This window comes from Solanum verrucosum, unplaced genomic scaffold (assembly GCF_900185275.1).
Source record: "Solanum verrucosum unplaced genomic scaffold, falcon-dt-bn FXZP01000009.1, whole genome shotgun sequence".
Taxonomy (NCBI): Eukaryota; Viridiplantae; Streptophyta; class Magnoliopsida; order Solanales; family Solanaceae; genus Solanum; species Solanum verrucosum.
Window position 1 is genome coordinate 1,834,399 of NW_026020231.1, and position 17,778 is coordinate 1,852,176.

Genomic DNA, 17,778 nt, shown 5'->3' on the forward strand with positions numbered 1-17,778 from the left:
TATATAAACTTTTAAATAAAATTTATTTTAAAAAAATTAAAATTTCTATATTCAAATTTACGATCAAAATTTATAAATTTGATTATATATAGAACTTTTAATTATGCCATATGAATTGGAAAAAAGAGAATATTATATAATTCTGTTGCTTTATTAATGTATATTTTTGTTATCCATAGATAAAAATTTGATGTGATATAGAATTAGTAATAAATACTAATGCTTTTATACTTGTATGTGGTGTTTGCACAAAGTTAATAGATGCAGAGGCGGAGCCACTTTAGTAATAGGTTTCAATTGACACCCTTTCATAAAAAAATTACATATGTTTAGTTAAAATTAGATTTTCAATTCTATATATAAAATATTTTCTTGATTTCCCTTCTTCTTCTTTTTCAAATTAAATTTTCAATTCTATATATAAAATATTATCTTGATTTCCCTTCTTCTTTTTTTCACATGTGTCTATTTTTTAATATTTTGATACACCCCACGGTAAAAAAATAAAAATAATCATGCCTCTAAATGCATAATATGTATTTACACATATATTTTTATCATTTAATCCTAGTTAATTAACAAGCATCTTACCTTATTAGATTACTCAACTATAACTAATTTCGATGATTTAGTAAAAATATTTAGGTGTGAATAAATATTTATCATTATAAGTTATATTCAATGTTAGACTAATTATATAGATTTGTGTCGGATAAAACTAGGTAACAGTACACTAACATGAACAACCAATAGTCCAATATGTAGGTTCAATTTATGGTCAAACATCATTTATTTAAAAATAAAAAATAAAAAATGGTGCACTGAAATGTCCTAGCTAGTCCTAAGTCCCATTCAATATGTACTTTTCAGTTTTCACAGGAAAATTATTTGTGACATTATAATATGGCAAAAAATGGAGTAAAACCTAACATGAAGTAAACTTTTATTATAAGAATAGAATAGTACACGACAATAAATAAATAAAACAATATTCTACAATTCTTCTACATAATAAATTATGGATATTATTCAATTTATAAGAATCTAAATACATTTTTATAGGTTATATATCATTAAGAAAAAAAAACAATAATAAACCCCATAAGGCCTCCATGAGAGAATGTTGTTAAATATTTTGAAACATGTGACAACAATTGATCTATTTTTTACAAGGGTTGAATTCGTTTTTCTTTTTTCCCCTTAGCATCATGTGATAGATATTTGCATTTTAGAAGATACATATGTTGTAAAAACTATTGGAAATCACGGAAATCTCATAGCTTGATGCGTGTCTATGGCATAAGTAGTAATAATATTTAAAAAGTAAGTTTAAAATATGTAATATTGTCTCTTAAATATATATGTGGGGTGATTTTTCTATATTAAAAATAAAATCTAAATAAGATGCTGATAATATTATTTTGAGATCTATTAATTATTTTCCTAAAAACTTGAACAGTAACACTTTGTTTACGATACAACACCAACAAGAGTCTGTGATATCTAGCTAACACAAGCACATGTAACATTTGGGAAATAAAATATCAATACCTCTCAAAGCATACCAAATAAATGACCTTATAGTTCTTCAATCATTAAGATAAATAAAGTCTTCTCCTCCATTGACTTGGGTGTAAGTCACACAAATATGCTTAGTAGCATAAAGTCAATCACCCAATTACTCACACTGACCACAATAATTACTTGAGAAATAATCACAATAATAATGTCATCTACTTAAATTAGTTTTTGGTTTAGTAGGATTGTCAATTTTCTCAAAGATTTTATCATTGACTTTAAATATAATATATTTCTCAATATTTGTGGTAACTTACACCCAAGTCAATGGAGGAGAAACTTTATTTAATAATTAATAGTCTTTAAAAAAAATATTAGCACTTGTGAATTATTTGCGAACTTGTTAATCTTTGGGGAGAAATTAATTATATGTTCATGCTTGAGATGATGGGTGCACTATTAAAAAAAGGTGAATCTAAGATATAAATTTGATCGTTTTAACATTTAGGTTCTTATTTCTAAAAATAATTAAAATTTTAAAATTATAGGTCCAAAAATATTTTTAGCTATCCAAACCACTTGGAGATGCGTTATCCAATTTTAGAAAGGAAAATAAAACGAGATAAATAAAAGATTCAAATTTCTAACCTCATGTAGAGAAGGGCACCAAATCATAATTGCACGGTATGATACTTTAACTATGGGTTCACATATCTATATTTAAATATTTTTTAAAAAATATAACACTACTACATATGATTTCAGGAGGAGAGCATGGATTCACGTGAACCCGATGACCCCATCCTAGATACGTCTCTAATCATAATGTGAGTTTTTTCTATGCAAATCAGACTCCAATTTAAATACGAAACACAAAATAGAAAAAACATATGATTCTACCGTCTACATAACCATCAATGATAAAGTTGTTAGATATATTAAACATCGCAATCAACCAATACTAACTAAATTTTGAATTGTGTTAGTCCTTTGCTCTCTTACCTTGGAATAGTGTATCTTATTTGACGTAGAATAAAGAGAGAAAATATATTGCACATTTTATCAAAATTGATTATCCATTTAGCAATAAGACAAATCCCAATGGATCAATTTCAGATCCTCCATATTGATATCGTCATCAAGATAGCCGCCAATTGGAGATTAATTATGACCATCGACCATTAACGCAATCTGAAATTATAATAAAGCAAATCAAAAAATATTATACTTGAAAAATGAACATGCTCTTATGTCGAGGGAATTTAAAATTTGTGTATAAATAGTAAAATATTTTTACCTTACTTATGTAATATAATTTTTCTACGAAAGAAACTTACTTGACCACATGCTATAATATGATATATATAGGTGATCAAATATCAATATGTCATGTTATATCTCCCAAGTGATGTTTGTGGTGTTATTTCACATGTACAATTGGATTATATATAGCAAAACGTGTTCCAGAGCAAAATCCCAACAGATTTTGCCAACATTCAATGAACTTGTTCATCATTTTCATTGACTTGAACCATGAAATTGACTTTACTCGATCACATGCATATTACTAACATTATGACATTGAATTTAATTTCTGTGATTGGAGAGATTCAGAAAACTCCTAGATGAAGCAATCAACCATGATGACTGCCTAAATTCTTTTAATTTCTTCTTAGATTTTGCTCGATATTTGTCAACTTTAATTTGATATAAATGTATGCATGCCAATATCAAATAAAATGTTATCTGGTCACGGTACACGTTGAAATTTTGTGGGACTTTATAGGACGAGTGAGGCTACTCTATCATAAACTCTCGCTCATTCATATATAAAAGGTAATACATTCCCTTGAAGAGCGATCATGAAAAATTCATAAATTCATAGAATATTCACAAAGAGATCAAACGTGTCAAACTTTTTTTGATAATTAAATACATCGAGAAGATTAAAAAAATCTTAAGGAGGTCCACAACATCCTTTAGTTCAAAAAATGTCATTAACGGCCTTGGAATTATGGAGAAATCTTAAGAGAGAGAAATAGATTTATACTCACAATCTTGATGAAATAATTTTTTTATTTTTATTTTGTGATTGTAATATATTTTGAGAAAAAATATTGCAAACAATCACAAATATAGAAGTATGTTGAATAAATATGCAAAGTCCCAAAATGCTTTTCACAATTCAGCATGGACAGAATTTTACGACTAGAAGAAATATAACTAAGTGTTGCATTTGACAACTGCATTTACTACTTTTTTGTCTTTTTATTAATAAAAAGATTATATAACAAAAACAATTGTAAAGGGCACGTGGGATAATATTAATACTCGTTGTGACAAAGGAAGAATAGGATTGAACTACTAATTTATTTTCTTATCTCAAAATAAGTGTCAATTTAATTAAAATTATCATATTATAATTTATTATTTATTAAATTATTCTTATTTAATAAATATTTTTTGGAAATTGTACACCGTTAAAAAAATATGGAGTATGAGGATATAATTGAAAAGTAAACAAAATTTTAAGATGACATTTAATTTTGATATAAAAAAAATTCACTATAAAAAATAATATTAATTTGAGAAAAAGAGAGTAATTTAATGGGTAGGGGAAAAAAAAATCAAGAGCCATAAATGACTAACGATTTCAATTCTCCCCCTTTCACACTATACAGGCATATTTTTAGCCAAACAAAACGACTTTATGTTTAAAAAAGGCTATAGGATAAGCTTCAAAATTAATTTCCATACCTTATCTTAACAAATTATTTGTTTGCATCTCCAATATATCTTGCATTTACACTTTAGTATCACATAAATAATCCAATGACAAGAGATAACATTTTTAGTATAATGAATTACTGAATTATGATGATCACTATACGAACGGCTATATATGATTTGTCCATTTGCTAGATTTGTCCAACGTAACCTATTTATTTTCTGTTTTAATTACATAAATTTTGCAAACAACCTTTTCTGTAATTAGTAATTTTAAAAAAGTTGCAAAGTTTGATTAACTGTTAATTATTTGTAATCTTGTTAAAATGTTACCTCCTTGTAACAACTTTTTCGTTTCTCATAATTGTCGTGTTAACTTAGACTAATTATACAATGATGATGTATATGAAGTCGGTTATCTTTGAAAAAAATAGAATTTAGCGATGAATTTTTATTAGCTACGAGTGAAATTGGTATCACGTGCCAAGCACCTGAGGCATGGAGGTGGGGCTAGAGAGAAATATGATTACGTGGCAAGTGAGTGGTGGACAGAAAGACACCAGTTCGTTAGCCTTAGCCACCAGGTAAGAGTGACGTAAAGACGAAACCTGAAGCTCGTGTCCTATTTGGAAATGACCTGTCAAACCGTTAGACAAAAACCTTATTCACTCTTTACTTTCCGCTTGGTGATTGGTGTTCGGAGTCTATATTGTAACTTGGATTAAATTTGAACTACGTATTGCAAGATCCATTTAGGAATAACACTTCGAATATGATTTTCTACATACTCAAGTTCGAATTCAAGATTTGTAATTAAAAATAAAACAGTTTCATCACTGCACTACGATTCATGTTGATCCATAGTTACAATTTGCATGCAGAAAAACAGAAGAACAAAAAAAGCACGTCAAAGGTTTGGTAAATACGTGATTATGGGAGGTTGGCCATTTGCCTGAATCACTTAACTGTCCTCCACTTGTCCACTAGTCTTCTTTACCACCCTCCCTTGCTTTTGTTCTTTTCCTCCTTTTTCAGATTTTTTAAAAATTTAAAAGATACTACTATCTATTTTGATATTCAACAAGAAAATTTGAATTTAAAGTCATATATTTCTACTATTAAAGGCAATTCTATTTGTATTAGTGGAGAACGTTCCTGTAGTTTAATTTATCATAGGATTACTTAACTCATATTTATTATCTTTAAGAAATATATTTTTTTATTGAAGGAAATTAAAATAAAAAAATAAATATGGCATTCAATTTCTAATATAATAATTACTAGAAGAATGATCATTTGAGAAATCAACTCGTGAATCTAAAACATAGTAGTATATGGCTTCACAAAAGCCCAATAGTTATTTTGTACATTTATTACATAAAAAAAATCTTGATTAATTAATGACAATATAGCTTAATTTTCACTAAATTTAAGTATTATTTAGAGACAACTACTTGTGATAATTACTCTCTCTGTTCCTAATTACTTGTCCACTTTTGAATTGGCACATCTATTAAAAAAATAATTAATGACATAGTGAGTTTACCATTTTACCCCTATTAATTATGAAGTGGATGAAAAGGTCTACATTTTTAAAAATAATTAGTCATTTAATTGAGGGTATAATAAGTAAAAAGAATTTGTCCTTTCTTGATTTGTCAAAATGGACAAGTAATTAGAGACAACTATAAAAGTAAAAGTGGACAAGTAATTAGGGACAGAGGAAGTACATTTTAACACTCTTTGGAAATGTCTCTAAAATCTATAACGACAATAACTCCCATGACAATTACTTGATGTCGATAAAGACTTGAACACTCTTCATTAATATGTACTCATAATATTATTTGAGTGAAAAAATGGAAAAAGGGAGGGTCTGGTTCTAACAAATTTAATTAATCTAGTAAGAAGGTCATGCGTGATTAGCATTTAATAAGGTCGATGAGAACATTAATGAGTAGTAAGTCCATAGTTACGTGGATCATATGTTGGATAACGTTTAATATTCAAAACAATATAATACATAGTAAATGTGAAAAATATTTATTTTATTTTATATATAGAGACGCGTTATAATTGGCTACACATGAATTTTGATAGCGTATGGTTATTAAACAGTATTTATTTAATGTACAGTTTGAATACATGTGATTTTATTTCAAACATACGTACCTTAGTTTTCGGTCAGGTTCAATATTTTAACACCAATACATGTTGTAACATTAATAAAAGTCACAGTATAATTATGGAGTAATATATTCTGACAAATCATAGCTGAACACTACCAGATATTTACTACTACTCATATTTATGGTGTTGTTCACTTTATACTGAACTTACCATATGCTTATTAGTTCAATTTTTGGACTGTTTTCTGATCAATTATTATTTGTTTTAATTGGAAACATACAATACTTAACCAAATAGACATGTTGCGAGTCACAATGTCATGTCACTTATAAATTCTGTCAACAATTGATCGTATGCCTTGATATTATATGTGAATTGAATATGAAATTTACCAACTTTAGTTCCATTTGGTCACTCATCTTTGTGTCAAATTTTAAATAAATTTAGGACAGAGCTAGAATGCAACTTACGGGCTCAATTGATTAGTTGAACTCAATATGTTTTATTCTAAATTTTATATTTGTGTCATAAAATTCACTAAAATGTACAAACTTTTAATAAATAAAACCTAGTTATTAGCATTTGAAATTGTAATTATAGAATTCATAACACATCAAATTCAAATTTTGAATTCAATTCGGTGAGAAATCTAAAACCGCTTGTTTTACATGAGTGAGTCCACGGGGCGGAGCTAGATTCAAATAGTGTATTTGTATTAAGAAGTTTATTAAATATGTATAACTATTAAATTTAGAACTAATTTATTAACACTTGAAATCATCCTTATAAAATTCAAATCCAGGTTAACATTCTGACTTCGCCTCTATGTCACAGCTAAAGCATGAAGGAAACATAGAAACGGCAAAACTTTGGTCATGCTTAGGGCCTTGAACTGTTCCTTGTTTTTCTAATTTAATGCGTGGCGAGAAGCATGTTTTTCCACTTATTTCGTATCTCTAACTCAACTTGATATATACATTACATTATTGTTGTTACAACTAATCCCCTTGACATTTGGTTCGTTTAATTCCTACAATAAACAATAATTATTACTATATACTCTGTCAAAGAAAAAGCAGATAAAACAGAAGAAAACGACTAGGCCCTCAACTATTAACATCATTTCTTTGACAAGACACCACGTGGTTTGGTTAATACGCTGTTTTGACATCTGAAAGTGGTCCTAAGAACTTTGAGATTATCTCCTAATCATGACACAATTATACACAAATTGTGGAGATTTGGAGGAAGAAACAGGTCCATGGCATATTGTTTAATTTGAGTCCCATAAAGTGTTCTTCGGTTGTTTTTTTTTTAAGGAATTCCGCTAGGCAAAATGTGTCTTGGGCTAGTTTTTATTAATATAAAAAAAACAACCTCAAAAGAGAAAAGTATCAGCAATTGAGGCTAGACCTTATCTTTCTGAGACCCATAGACAAGAAAGTAGTTTCAAAGGGAAAAAAACACAATAAGAGATTAGTATGCCAACCAACCTGATTTCACAGAGTCACATAATATTAATACTAATTTTTTTTACAAGTTCAATATCAAAATAACTAATAAGAGGCAGTGAGACAAATGGGAAGTGTAAAATGACGAACAAAATAAAATAAAATTGTGGTAGGAGTATAGTTTTTGGGACATAATATGGTTACTATGTTGAATGCAACTTAGGGGATTAGTAAATCTATACATATAACAATTAATTTCACACCATAATAGCTATTACTACTAATGAAGCTCTATGTCTGTTCTTCTTTTTGCCTTTTTTTCTGTCAAGAATTTCAGTAAGTCCAGAAGCAATCAAGATCCTGCTGAGCTGATGTAATTTCAGTGTTCATATCAGTGCTTATACCTGTTTCTTGGGATACACTGATCATATCTGTCTCCTTTTTGAAACTCTGATGTTGAATGTTCTGTCCGTAATTTTCAAGCAAATTCCTCAGAGTTGCAGGATCTTGTATAGGAAATGAACCTGGCTGTGGAAAATTGTGTTGAAGAGGGACATTTTGGTTCCAGGTGAACGAATTTGGAAGAGAGTTTCTTTGAAAAATGTCAATGGAATTCGAGAGAAGAGGGAAATTAGGAGAATTGTTGAAGGAATTGATCGTGTTGTTTTCTTGATTCTTTTGAGTAGTAACATAATTGGAGAAGCAGTGCACGTGACTTGGTGATGAATCTGTCAATGGTGGCAAAACGGAATTGACCATTTCATTTTCATCAGAATTCCCTCTCACAAGCCCTGAAATGTGAATTTTCTTACCACCACTTGTCTTTTGAAATACTCTGCAAATCACCCAATCATTCTGTGCAATAGTAAAAAAAACAGAAATTAGGAATTGTGAAATCAAACAGAGGGGATAAAACAGAGGATTAATGCATAAAGTTTGTACCTTTACTGTTTTAGGAAGATTATTAAGTGATAATCTTCCTTCTAATCTGTATTCATGAGTTACCCAATTTGTTTTTTCACCTCTTGGAGCTCTCCCTTTGTAAAAAACCAAAGTTTTCTTCATCCCAACAAGAGATCTTCCTCTAAAAATCTCCTTGTCTTTTCCTGTAGCTTTCCAATAACCTGCAGCAGTTGCCCTGTTTGTCCTCAAACCAGTTGGATACTTCTTGTCTCTCACACAAAAAAAGTACCATTCTTTTTCCCCAATTTTCGCCTTCCCTACAATCATAGCAAGAATATCAGCAACTTACTAAGCACAAATAGTCGATCAGATTTACTGTTTGCTTTTCCTAGCCAGTATTATAGATGAGTTATACACCAACTATATTTAGTTTAACCAGACGACTAAAAGGGAGAAATTCAACTTACATGGAAGCTCCCAAGGTTCAATTTTGTTCATGTCAACATCTCCAATAGCAATAGCAGAGAAATTCATATCAACAACTTTCTTAGACAAATAATGAGTAATTAGCTCTTCATCAGTAGGATGAAAGCGGAATCCCGGAGGAAGTTCCATCTGCTGCTGCAGTTGATCATCCATTTTAACAGTTCCAGAAAAATTCTCCATCATCAAAATAGCCTAAACACCCTTTTGTAAAATTTATGATTTTTTTTTTTAAATAATCAGGTCGTTACCTAACAGTTCAAAAAAAACAACAAAGAAATAATACTAAATCAAGATTCAAGAACTAATATAAAGTCTTTAAAAATGATATCTTTGGTCTTTCAGAATCAAGAAGAAAAGTTAATGAAACAAATGAGAAAGTTGGAGAAAAAATCAGAGAAATGATTAGAAGAAGGCCATAAATAGTGGTCTTTGAAGGAGATGGAGAGAAACGTGAGCTCTAAGGAACTATTGTTTTAGGCCCTTGTTCTCTTATAATAAAAAAAACTCTTAATTTTTCTTCTTCTCATATAAACCTCTATACACCCCTTTTTATATTTGACTAAATACATTTCATCTCCTTAAATAAAGCATCAAAATTTCTTTTGTCATATAGTGATTATTTTTAACCAAAAGTCGTGTTTTTCTTTGGAACATATAATTTATTTATATTTGGAATTTCTGTTGTGTAATAGTAGTAGTTGAAGAACCTTTCAATTTTGTTGCTTTCATGAGTTGTTTCAACTGTGTACCAGAACTATAAATCCAACATCACTTTATATGATCATTGTTTCAATTTGTTTGTCTTACTATCTTTTTTTAGTTCATTTAAAAAAATAAAATATTACCTTTCTTTTTTCTTACAACTTTTTAATGTAAGATCATGATTTTTAGTCAAACCACAAGATTTAAAAGGTTTTATTTTTTCTATACTCGTGTCAAGTTAAAAATCAGATGAACAAATTGAAACGGAGCAAACAACATTTTAAGTAATTTTTTATTAGGTAATTGAGTGATTTTCCTAAATTAACCCTCCCTGTTCAAAATTCTGGACTTTTGAGCGTGTGAAAATGGGCTACCTTATTAATGAAATAAATACTAAAAAGAGAAGGTTTACATCATCTTACCTGAAATTAGCTTAATTCCATTTAACCAAGTGAAAATTACCTTTATAACCCTATACTTATGTTCATTTTCAATAAAAAAAAATTAGTTCATACCAGTTTTCCGCATAATCTCCATGCTGTTAGTTTTCTGACTAGACACGTTAACCTCACATTATAAAACAGAAAATTAGTCCAAAAAGTCTTAAGCTTCTTAAAGGCCCTTTCATACTTTCAATTCACAATCATACGAGACTTCAAGATTCTTTTTGTACAACGATGTTAAAAGGATCTTGGAACAATTATAAAGTTATTTTTATGTGACTTATATGTCATAAATTTGAACCGTGAAAGTAGCAATTAATGTATGCATTAGAGTAGTCTACCTACGTCACTTTGTGTGGTGCGTCTCATTTCTGAACTTTACGTGAACGCTAAATACTTTGTGCATTATATATATGGTTATCAGTTAACAATTAATTAATATAGTTTAGTATAAATATCGGGTGTGTTACTTAATTACCTTCTCAATTATCAGTTTCTTTTAACAAGATTCTGTTATGTATCCAATTTGACACTAGAAAAAGGGACTTTAAGGGGTGTTTTATCTTGAAAAGCAATTTCTGTTATGCAACTAAATAGTACTAGCCTAGAAGGTCATTAGATATTAATTGTTGTTGTAATATAGAAGCACTAATAAAGAGCTAGGCCAGGGCCATGAGAAGATACAAACATATGGGTGATTGGGTGTAAGAAGTTCACTTAAAAAGATTACTCTTTTTGGACTCATCTTCAACTGTTTTTTTATATACTTTTTTCCATTTCTTATTCGATATTTAATATTTCTATTAAGTATTCAATTTATTCTAATTCATATTACGTAAAACACATTAAAAAAACACTCACTAACATAACTTTTTCTCATAATCAAAAATTAAAATCTCTAACTAAAGACGGAGGACTATAGCTATCCCCACCAGGACAACCACAAGTCCACAATCATTTGATTTGTAACTGTCTTTATGTACTTACATAAAGCTTATTATTGCAGGCCATCATATCTTCTTTTTTTTTGTTCAATTATAATCTTCTTGAATGTGCTCTACTCTTCGCATAATACTTTTAAGGCTTAATTATCGGTGATCCTTTAAAGTTGACACTAATTTTTACTTAGACATTTTAATTGAGTTTTGTTCATTTTAGATACCTTATGTCGGGTTTTACTATATCATTTTGACATTTTTTGCTTACATGGCTTAGTGAGTGTAATACACTTGTTGAGCACGCGTGAAAAACCTATTTAGCTGATTTTTTAATTATTTTTTTCTTCTTCTTTCCCATTTTCAGCCACCATTTTTGCAAACTTAAATATCCAACATGGTGAATAAAAATAATGATGGAAACTATTTTAGAAATTTAGGAATAGATCCATTACAAGATTAAATATTAAATTATTCATGAGATTCTTTCTTGAAAGAATTTAATATTTAAAGAGGAGTAAGTTTTATTTTTGGTGAATTATAAACTTGCTAATTAGCGTAAAAAAGAAAAAAGAAAAATTTGAAGAAGACATTAATAAAAAGAAAGAGTATGTAGGTGCCCAGATGTTTTAGCAAACAAGAGATGGGAGTTTTTGGAGAAGACAATGGGGTGGGGGAACGGGTATGTGCAGATATTTCTGCAAATGAGTATGGGTATTTGGAGAAGGCGGGGCAGGTGTTTCTGCAAATGGGTATGGGTTTTTGGAGAAGACAATTGGTTGGGGGGGTTTGGGGGGGGGGGGGGGGATGTGGGGATTTTATTGATTTAATTTGTTTTAAAAAAATTATTTGGGCAAAAATTCACGTGTCATGGAGTCATTGGTTACTTTATTTTTTACTCAAAATTCATTATTTATAAATTGTTTTTGATAAATATCGTTATTTATTTCGCCACTCTACACGTCATTCGCGAGTGTAACACACACCTCATATATTTTTGTTGATTGGCAAAAGAGTGTCAAAATGACACAGCGAGACCCTACATGAGGTGTCTAAAATGAACATCGCCCACTTGAGGTGTCTAAGTGAAACTTCATGTCAACTTTAAGGGGATGCACAATAGTTGCGTCGTATATATTTACATCGATAATATAAAAAAAAAATTAGTAAACTTTAATCTGTTATAGCAATTAATTTGTCTTACTTTTTTTAGAGACAATTATTTGTAATTATATTTTAGGTGAAAGTTAACTTCCTTTTTATTCTTCTACCTAGGGTTTGGTTGGTCCATACTCCATCATTGATGAGAACGGGAAGAATTTAAAACTTGTACTCTGAACCCAAATAGGAAACATTAGAGTTAAAAGCATGCGACAAAACGACATTTCTTATTATTACTCCCTCCGTCCCATTTTATTTGGCACTTTTCGGATTTCGAGATTCAAACAAGTTTATCTTTGACCGTAATTTTTCATAGATCTTTTAAACATTTTGAATTATCAATTATTGTGACTTATAGTACTTTTTACATAGTTTACAAATATATAAATTTCATTTAAAAAAATTGAAGATTCCATGTGCAAATTTCTGGTCAAACTTAAACTATTTGACTCTCGAAAAACGAAAAGTGTCACATAAATTGAACAAAGGGAGTAATTTTTAATTAATATGAGTACATTCAATCACTAGTTAAATTAAAATCTTCATTTTTATTTTTATTTTTATATAAAACCAAGTGTTTACTTTAGAGGAAAGAAAATGCTTCAATATTGAATTCAACTTGTAAACTTGTCAGTTGTCATCCTTTACATGCATGAATTTAATTTAATTTAATTTAATTTAGACAATGTATGAAACGTTTTTGTTATATCAAACTAATTAAGACACTTTATTTTGTTTGTTAATTGAAAATGATAGTGTGTGAACACTTCATAATTTATTCATCTTTGTTGTCCTAAAAATGGTAGGATTTTTTTGCACCTAGACAAAGAACTTTAGTGTGAATATGTCGATGTGAAAATAGAGGTGCATTTACTATATGATAGCATACACAAACAATAATGACAACCATATACTAACAATTTACACTTTTAAAGGAAATTTCTCATATAATTGAAGAACCATATAACAAGAGCAAATCCAAAGGAGAGAATTAAAAAAAAGCACCTTTAATAAGTGTAGAAGTTTATAGTACTAGGTGTATGTTCTAAACTTTTCGAAATATTTGAAAATGTCACAAAATCTAACCTTACAATGTTTAATTGCTATTCAACCGATGTCCAAGAAGAAAATAGATACTACAAATGTCATGTAGTAACTCCGGATTTATGATATAAATATCAAATTTAGCCCATAAAAATATAATTCACTCAAGTATGAATGGACTAGACTAGAGATGTTACTTATATTCAATGGTGGATCAATTTGAGCATCGCCCAAGTTAGCTCATTTAAAAGTTACGAGCTAATTTGAACAACCTAAATTGACGCATAACAAACTAAAGCACACATAAAAAAAATATATACTATTATTTTTTAGTTTGGGTTTGATTGGATATAGTCATCATAAATCATTAATAAGAAAAAATCCTCGTTAGTTTGATTTAGTAATTAAACAAACTACGTTTATTAATATAGAGTGATTTTTATACTTGGGTGGATTAATTAGTTATACGGCACATTGTTCAGCTCAAATTAACCGTCCATTTTGATCTAAACAAAATCTGAAATAGCTGATACCTCTACTTATTTATTGATTCAATTTATTTTAATTCACCTAAATTTAGCTTTAACGTATTCATTTCACACACCCTAAAATAATATATTCATGGCAAAGAAGTCCTAAAATTTACAAATCTTTTATAGAATAGGACCCCTAGCTTATCTCTTACTTCTTGTAGAAAAGACTAATTAATTATTGTGAACCAAAAAATATTTTCATATATAAAAAAATAAAAAATAAAATTTGAAAAAAGGACAAGTGGCCTCTCTTTTTCTTAAAAATAGCAATAGTAGAACTTTCTTATTAAGGAAAGAAACCTAACTATAGGAGGGCCATCTGTCCAAGATAGCATTTCTTAATTAATTAAATTACTATAATCTTCTTTTAATAACATTGAACCGTTCAGATTGGCTTAGATAGTCAAACATTCATATCAGCCACCAAAATTTGCCCAATGAAGAAAAAATAGTTAGTGCCGCCATGTATAGCCAATAAAAATCATCATCAAAAATCAAAATACACACACTTGGCTACTCCCAATTGATCCAAGCAAGAAAATATTTTAAAATTAAAAAATTTAAATAGTAGTAGTATTTCAAATCTGTTCAAAAAATATTACTCCACATTTATCCCAATTTGTAAGACAGATATGATATATTTTTTTTTAGTCAATTTAAAAAAGAATGATTTATTAATTTTTTTATTTGAAAAATATTTAATGTCACTATCAATATTTTATCGATTCTGCTTACTTGGCAAAAAGTCAACAAATTAAAGGTTTTTAAACATTACAATTTACAAGTCTCTCCATATTTCTTAAATTGCATGCTCAGTCAAACTACATCATGTAAATTGAGTTGGAGGGATGTATTGTTAAGTTGCAACCTTTCTCATACTAATATGATGAAAAAGACACATCTTAAAATGTTGATCAAAGTTCTTGAAATTTGACTCTCAAGAAGCAAAACGTGACAAGTAAAAATGAACGAAGGAGGAGGAGTAATTAATTAACTAAACTCTGGTTAGACTGGTTTAGTTTAATTAACTCGAGGGTTGACCAGCAAACTCAGGGATTAGGCCAAGTCCTGTTTCTTTTGTTCCAACACATACCAAGAAATGAGACAGCTAGTTTGGCTTACAAGTTACAAGAATATTGGTTCCTATTGAAAATTAATAATTAAGAATAAAATTAGGTAATATACATAGGTATCACTTTAATTTTGAATTCTTTACTGTTTGCTTTTTAGACTTAATTCCCAATCTTTAAAGTAATTTTATAAAATATGGTATAATGATTGACGGATTCATCATGCATTGCCTGACTATCAATTTATGATAAGATGGTGATTGTTTTTTGGTCAGCTCATTGTTATCATGTTTTTAGGTCCAAAGCATACATCAATTGCCTACAAATAGCTTATGCATTATTTAAAGGGATTAAATTACTAGGTTTTATTATTATTATTATTATCTATATGGGCTTATGTGTCAGTTCTTCTTTCTATCTGTGGATGAAAAATTGCCATGTTTCTCATGTTCACAAGTTTTATAAGGTTTGACCAAAAAAAATAAAAATCATTTACTTGATAAATCAAATTAATGATCTCACATTTTCTGAATTTGATTCTTGCTGTTAATAACTAGTACAGTTTGGTTCCTTTCTTTATTTGAAGGTTATCATTATATGTTGATACATAATATATATTAGTCTGGTTGATCAAACTTTCGAAATCTACTTATTTAGCCAAACACCGGATCAACTCTATAAAATATGCATTTTCCATTACCTCCAAGAAGCTTAGCCAAACAAACTAGTAGTCGATGAATTAAGTGATTTATTTTGAATTCGATACTGGATTAGCATGTTACTACTTATTAATCAATCAAAGGTTTTGATTCTTAAATTCTTTAATTTGTGTCTAGCGGAAACAATACATACTAGCGTCTAGAACATAGTATATGAATTTACGGAAATTCACTAGCTTTTATGCCAATTTATATTTTTTTTAATAAATTCATTAAATTTCTATAAATATGTGATTGTAAACTCAATTGTCATTAATTATATGTTAACTTGAAATTATTATCAAAGCTTGTAAACTTTAAATTCTGAATCTGCCACAAGACGTGTCTCTATGATTATTGCATTAGTAGCAGCATGACACATTGACATGGTGTGCTATAGTTCGATTTTTTAATTTTTAATAGATGGAGAAGATATAACATACCCAATTTTATGAAAAATAACATTATCCATTAATACATGATGTGTGCAAATATTAATCAAGATCTTGTTAGCAAAATATAATAAAACGATACTAATTATAATGATCACGATGGTGATGATGAGAATAAATAAATAAAATATTATAATGATTATATATAATCTCATAAGGAATTAAGAATATACTTAATTTGCCAGAAATAGTTGCTCTTTCTGATCTCATAATCTCCTGTAGTTTTCATCTAGATGTCTCTCTTAATATACTAATGAAATCATGCCAGATGTCTCTTAATATACTAATGCTCTGGAGGATAATCATAAAGCTCTAGTAATTAATATATTTAAAAAGGAGTGAATTATTAAGAAAAAGGATAATATTTTTTATTTTTTAAAATTCAAACTATTATTGCCCTTTAATTTTTAACACTAGCTAGTCATTCTTTCAATTTTTAATCAAACAAATTGTTATATATTACTCTTTTCTGAGAAACAAGTTTGAATCTTCAATATATAATATTGTGTAAGTTAATATCAGAATGTATTATATTATAGTGCATTAAATATAATTATGAATATATTTGGATAGATTATTGTATCACTTTTCGTCGTTACATGTCAAATATTAATTAGGATAAACTTAAAAGAAAAGTGTGATATACACAAAATAGAATTGTTATAAAATATGTATTAATTAAATAGTAGTCTTTGTATAAAACAGTATTAGGCCTCATTGACAACCCAAACCGGAAATTAAGCACCACATAATTTAATTGTTTGGTTCAAAATAATCAATTAAAGAAATGATGTCACAAGTTTATTTGAAAAATTCCCAAAAGCCTGTCAAATCCCCGCAAAACTTGGATGATTTCACTTCAATTTTCATTTTTTAAAACCTTCCTTGCTCTCTAATGGTTGAAAATGAAGTATCTTAAATTAGTTTAATAAGAATAACAACTAGAAAGGCCAGACAAAACCATCGACAAATATGACTGGGATGGATAAAGTTCTCTTATCATTAATTAAAAATTTTGAGTTAAAACTTTTGAAATAAATAGATGTATGGTAGAGAGTCATATTTCTTTTAAGAGTCCTACACAATGCAAATTCGAATTAATTAAGTTGTAAAAATCGAATATATAAATAGTTTTACCAAAAAAGGCGTTAAAAGGAAAAAGTTGATTGAAGATAATATATACATGCACTCTATATTTTTTTATAAAAAATTAAGAAATGTTTTCTGGGAATTTAATTATGATCTCCATATTTTAGATTTTGAGGTCATTTGTAGAACTTGTTTTCTTCCATGAGCTAATATTTGATGGCTTGCCAAATTTAACTTATATGTGAGAGTATAATGAATTTTCATCTGTTATAACAAATAACTTCCTTTATTATCAAAATTATAATTATTATTATTTTTTATAGAAAACTACCGTGTCTCTCAACAAATTAGTGATGGAAGGGTCCCATTAATCCTAGTACTTATGCAAATTTCACACGAAACCTTTAATTTAATGTGGGAAACAAAACAAAAATAC

General features: G+C 28.6%; 1 protein-coding gene across 1 annotated transcript; it reads right to left on the bottom strand.

Annotated features, from left to right (window-relative positions):
- Window positions 1-7,958: 7,958 nt before the first annotated feature.
- LOC125832216 (NAC domain-containing protein 100-like) lies at window positions 7,959-9,523 on the bottom strand. Its single transcript, XM_049511365.1, has 3 exons — window positions 9,197-9,523; window positions 8,769-9,046; window positions 7,959-8,681 (listed from the first exon to the last, which is right to left on the bottom strand). The coding sequence occupies exons 1-3, from the start codon at window positions 9,396-9,398 to the stop codon at window positions 8,160-8,162; spliced, it is 1,002 nt and encodes a 333-aa protein (XP_049367322.1). The 5' UTR covers window positions 9,399-9,523; the 3' UTR covers window positions 7,959-8,159.
- Window positions 9,524-17,778: the final 8,255 nt, after the last annotated feature.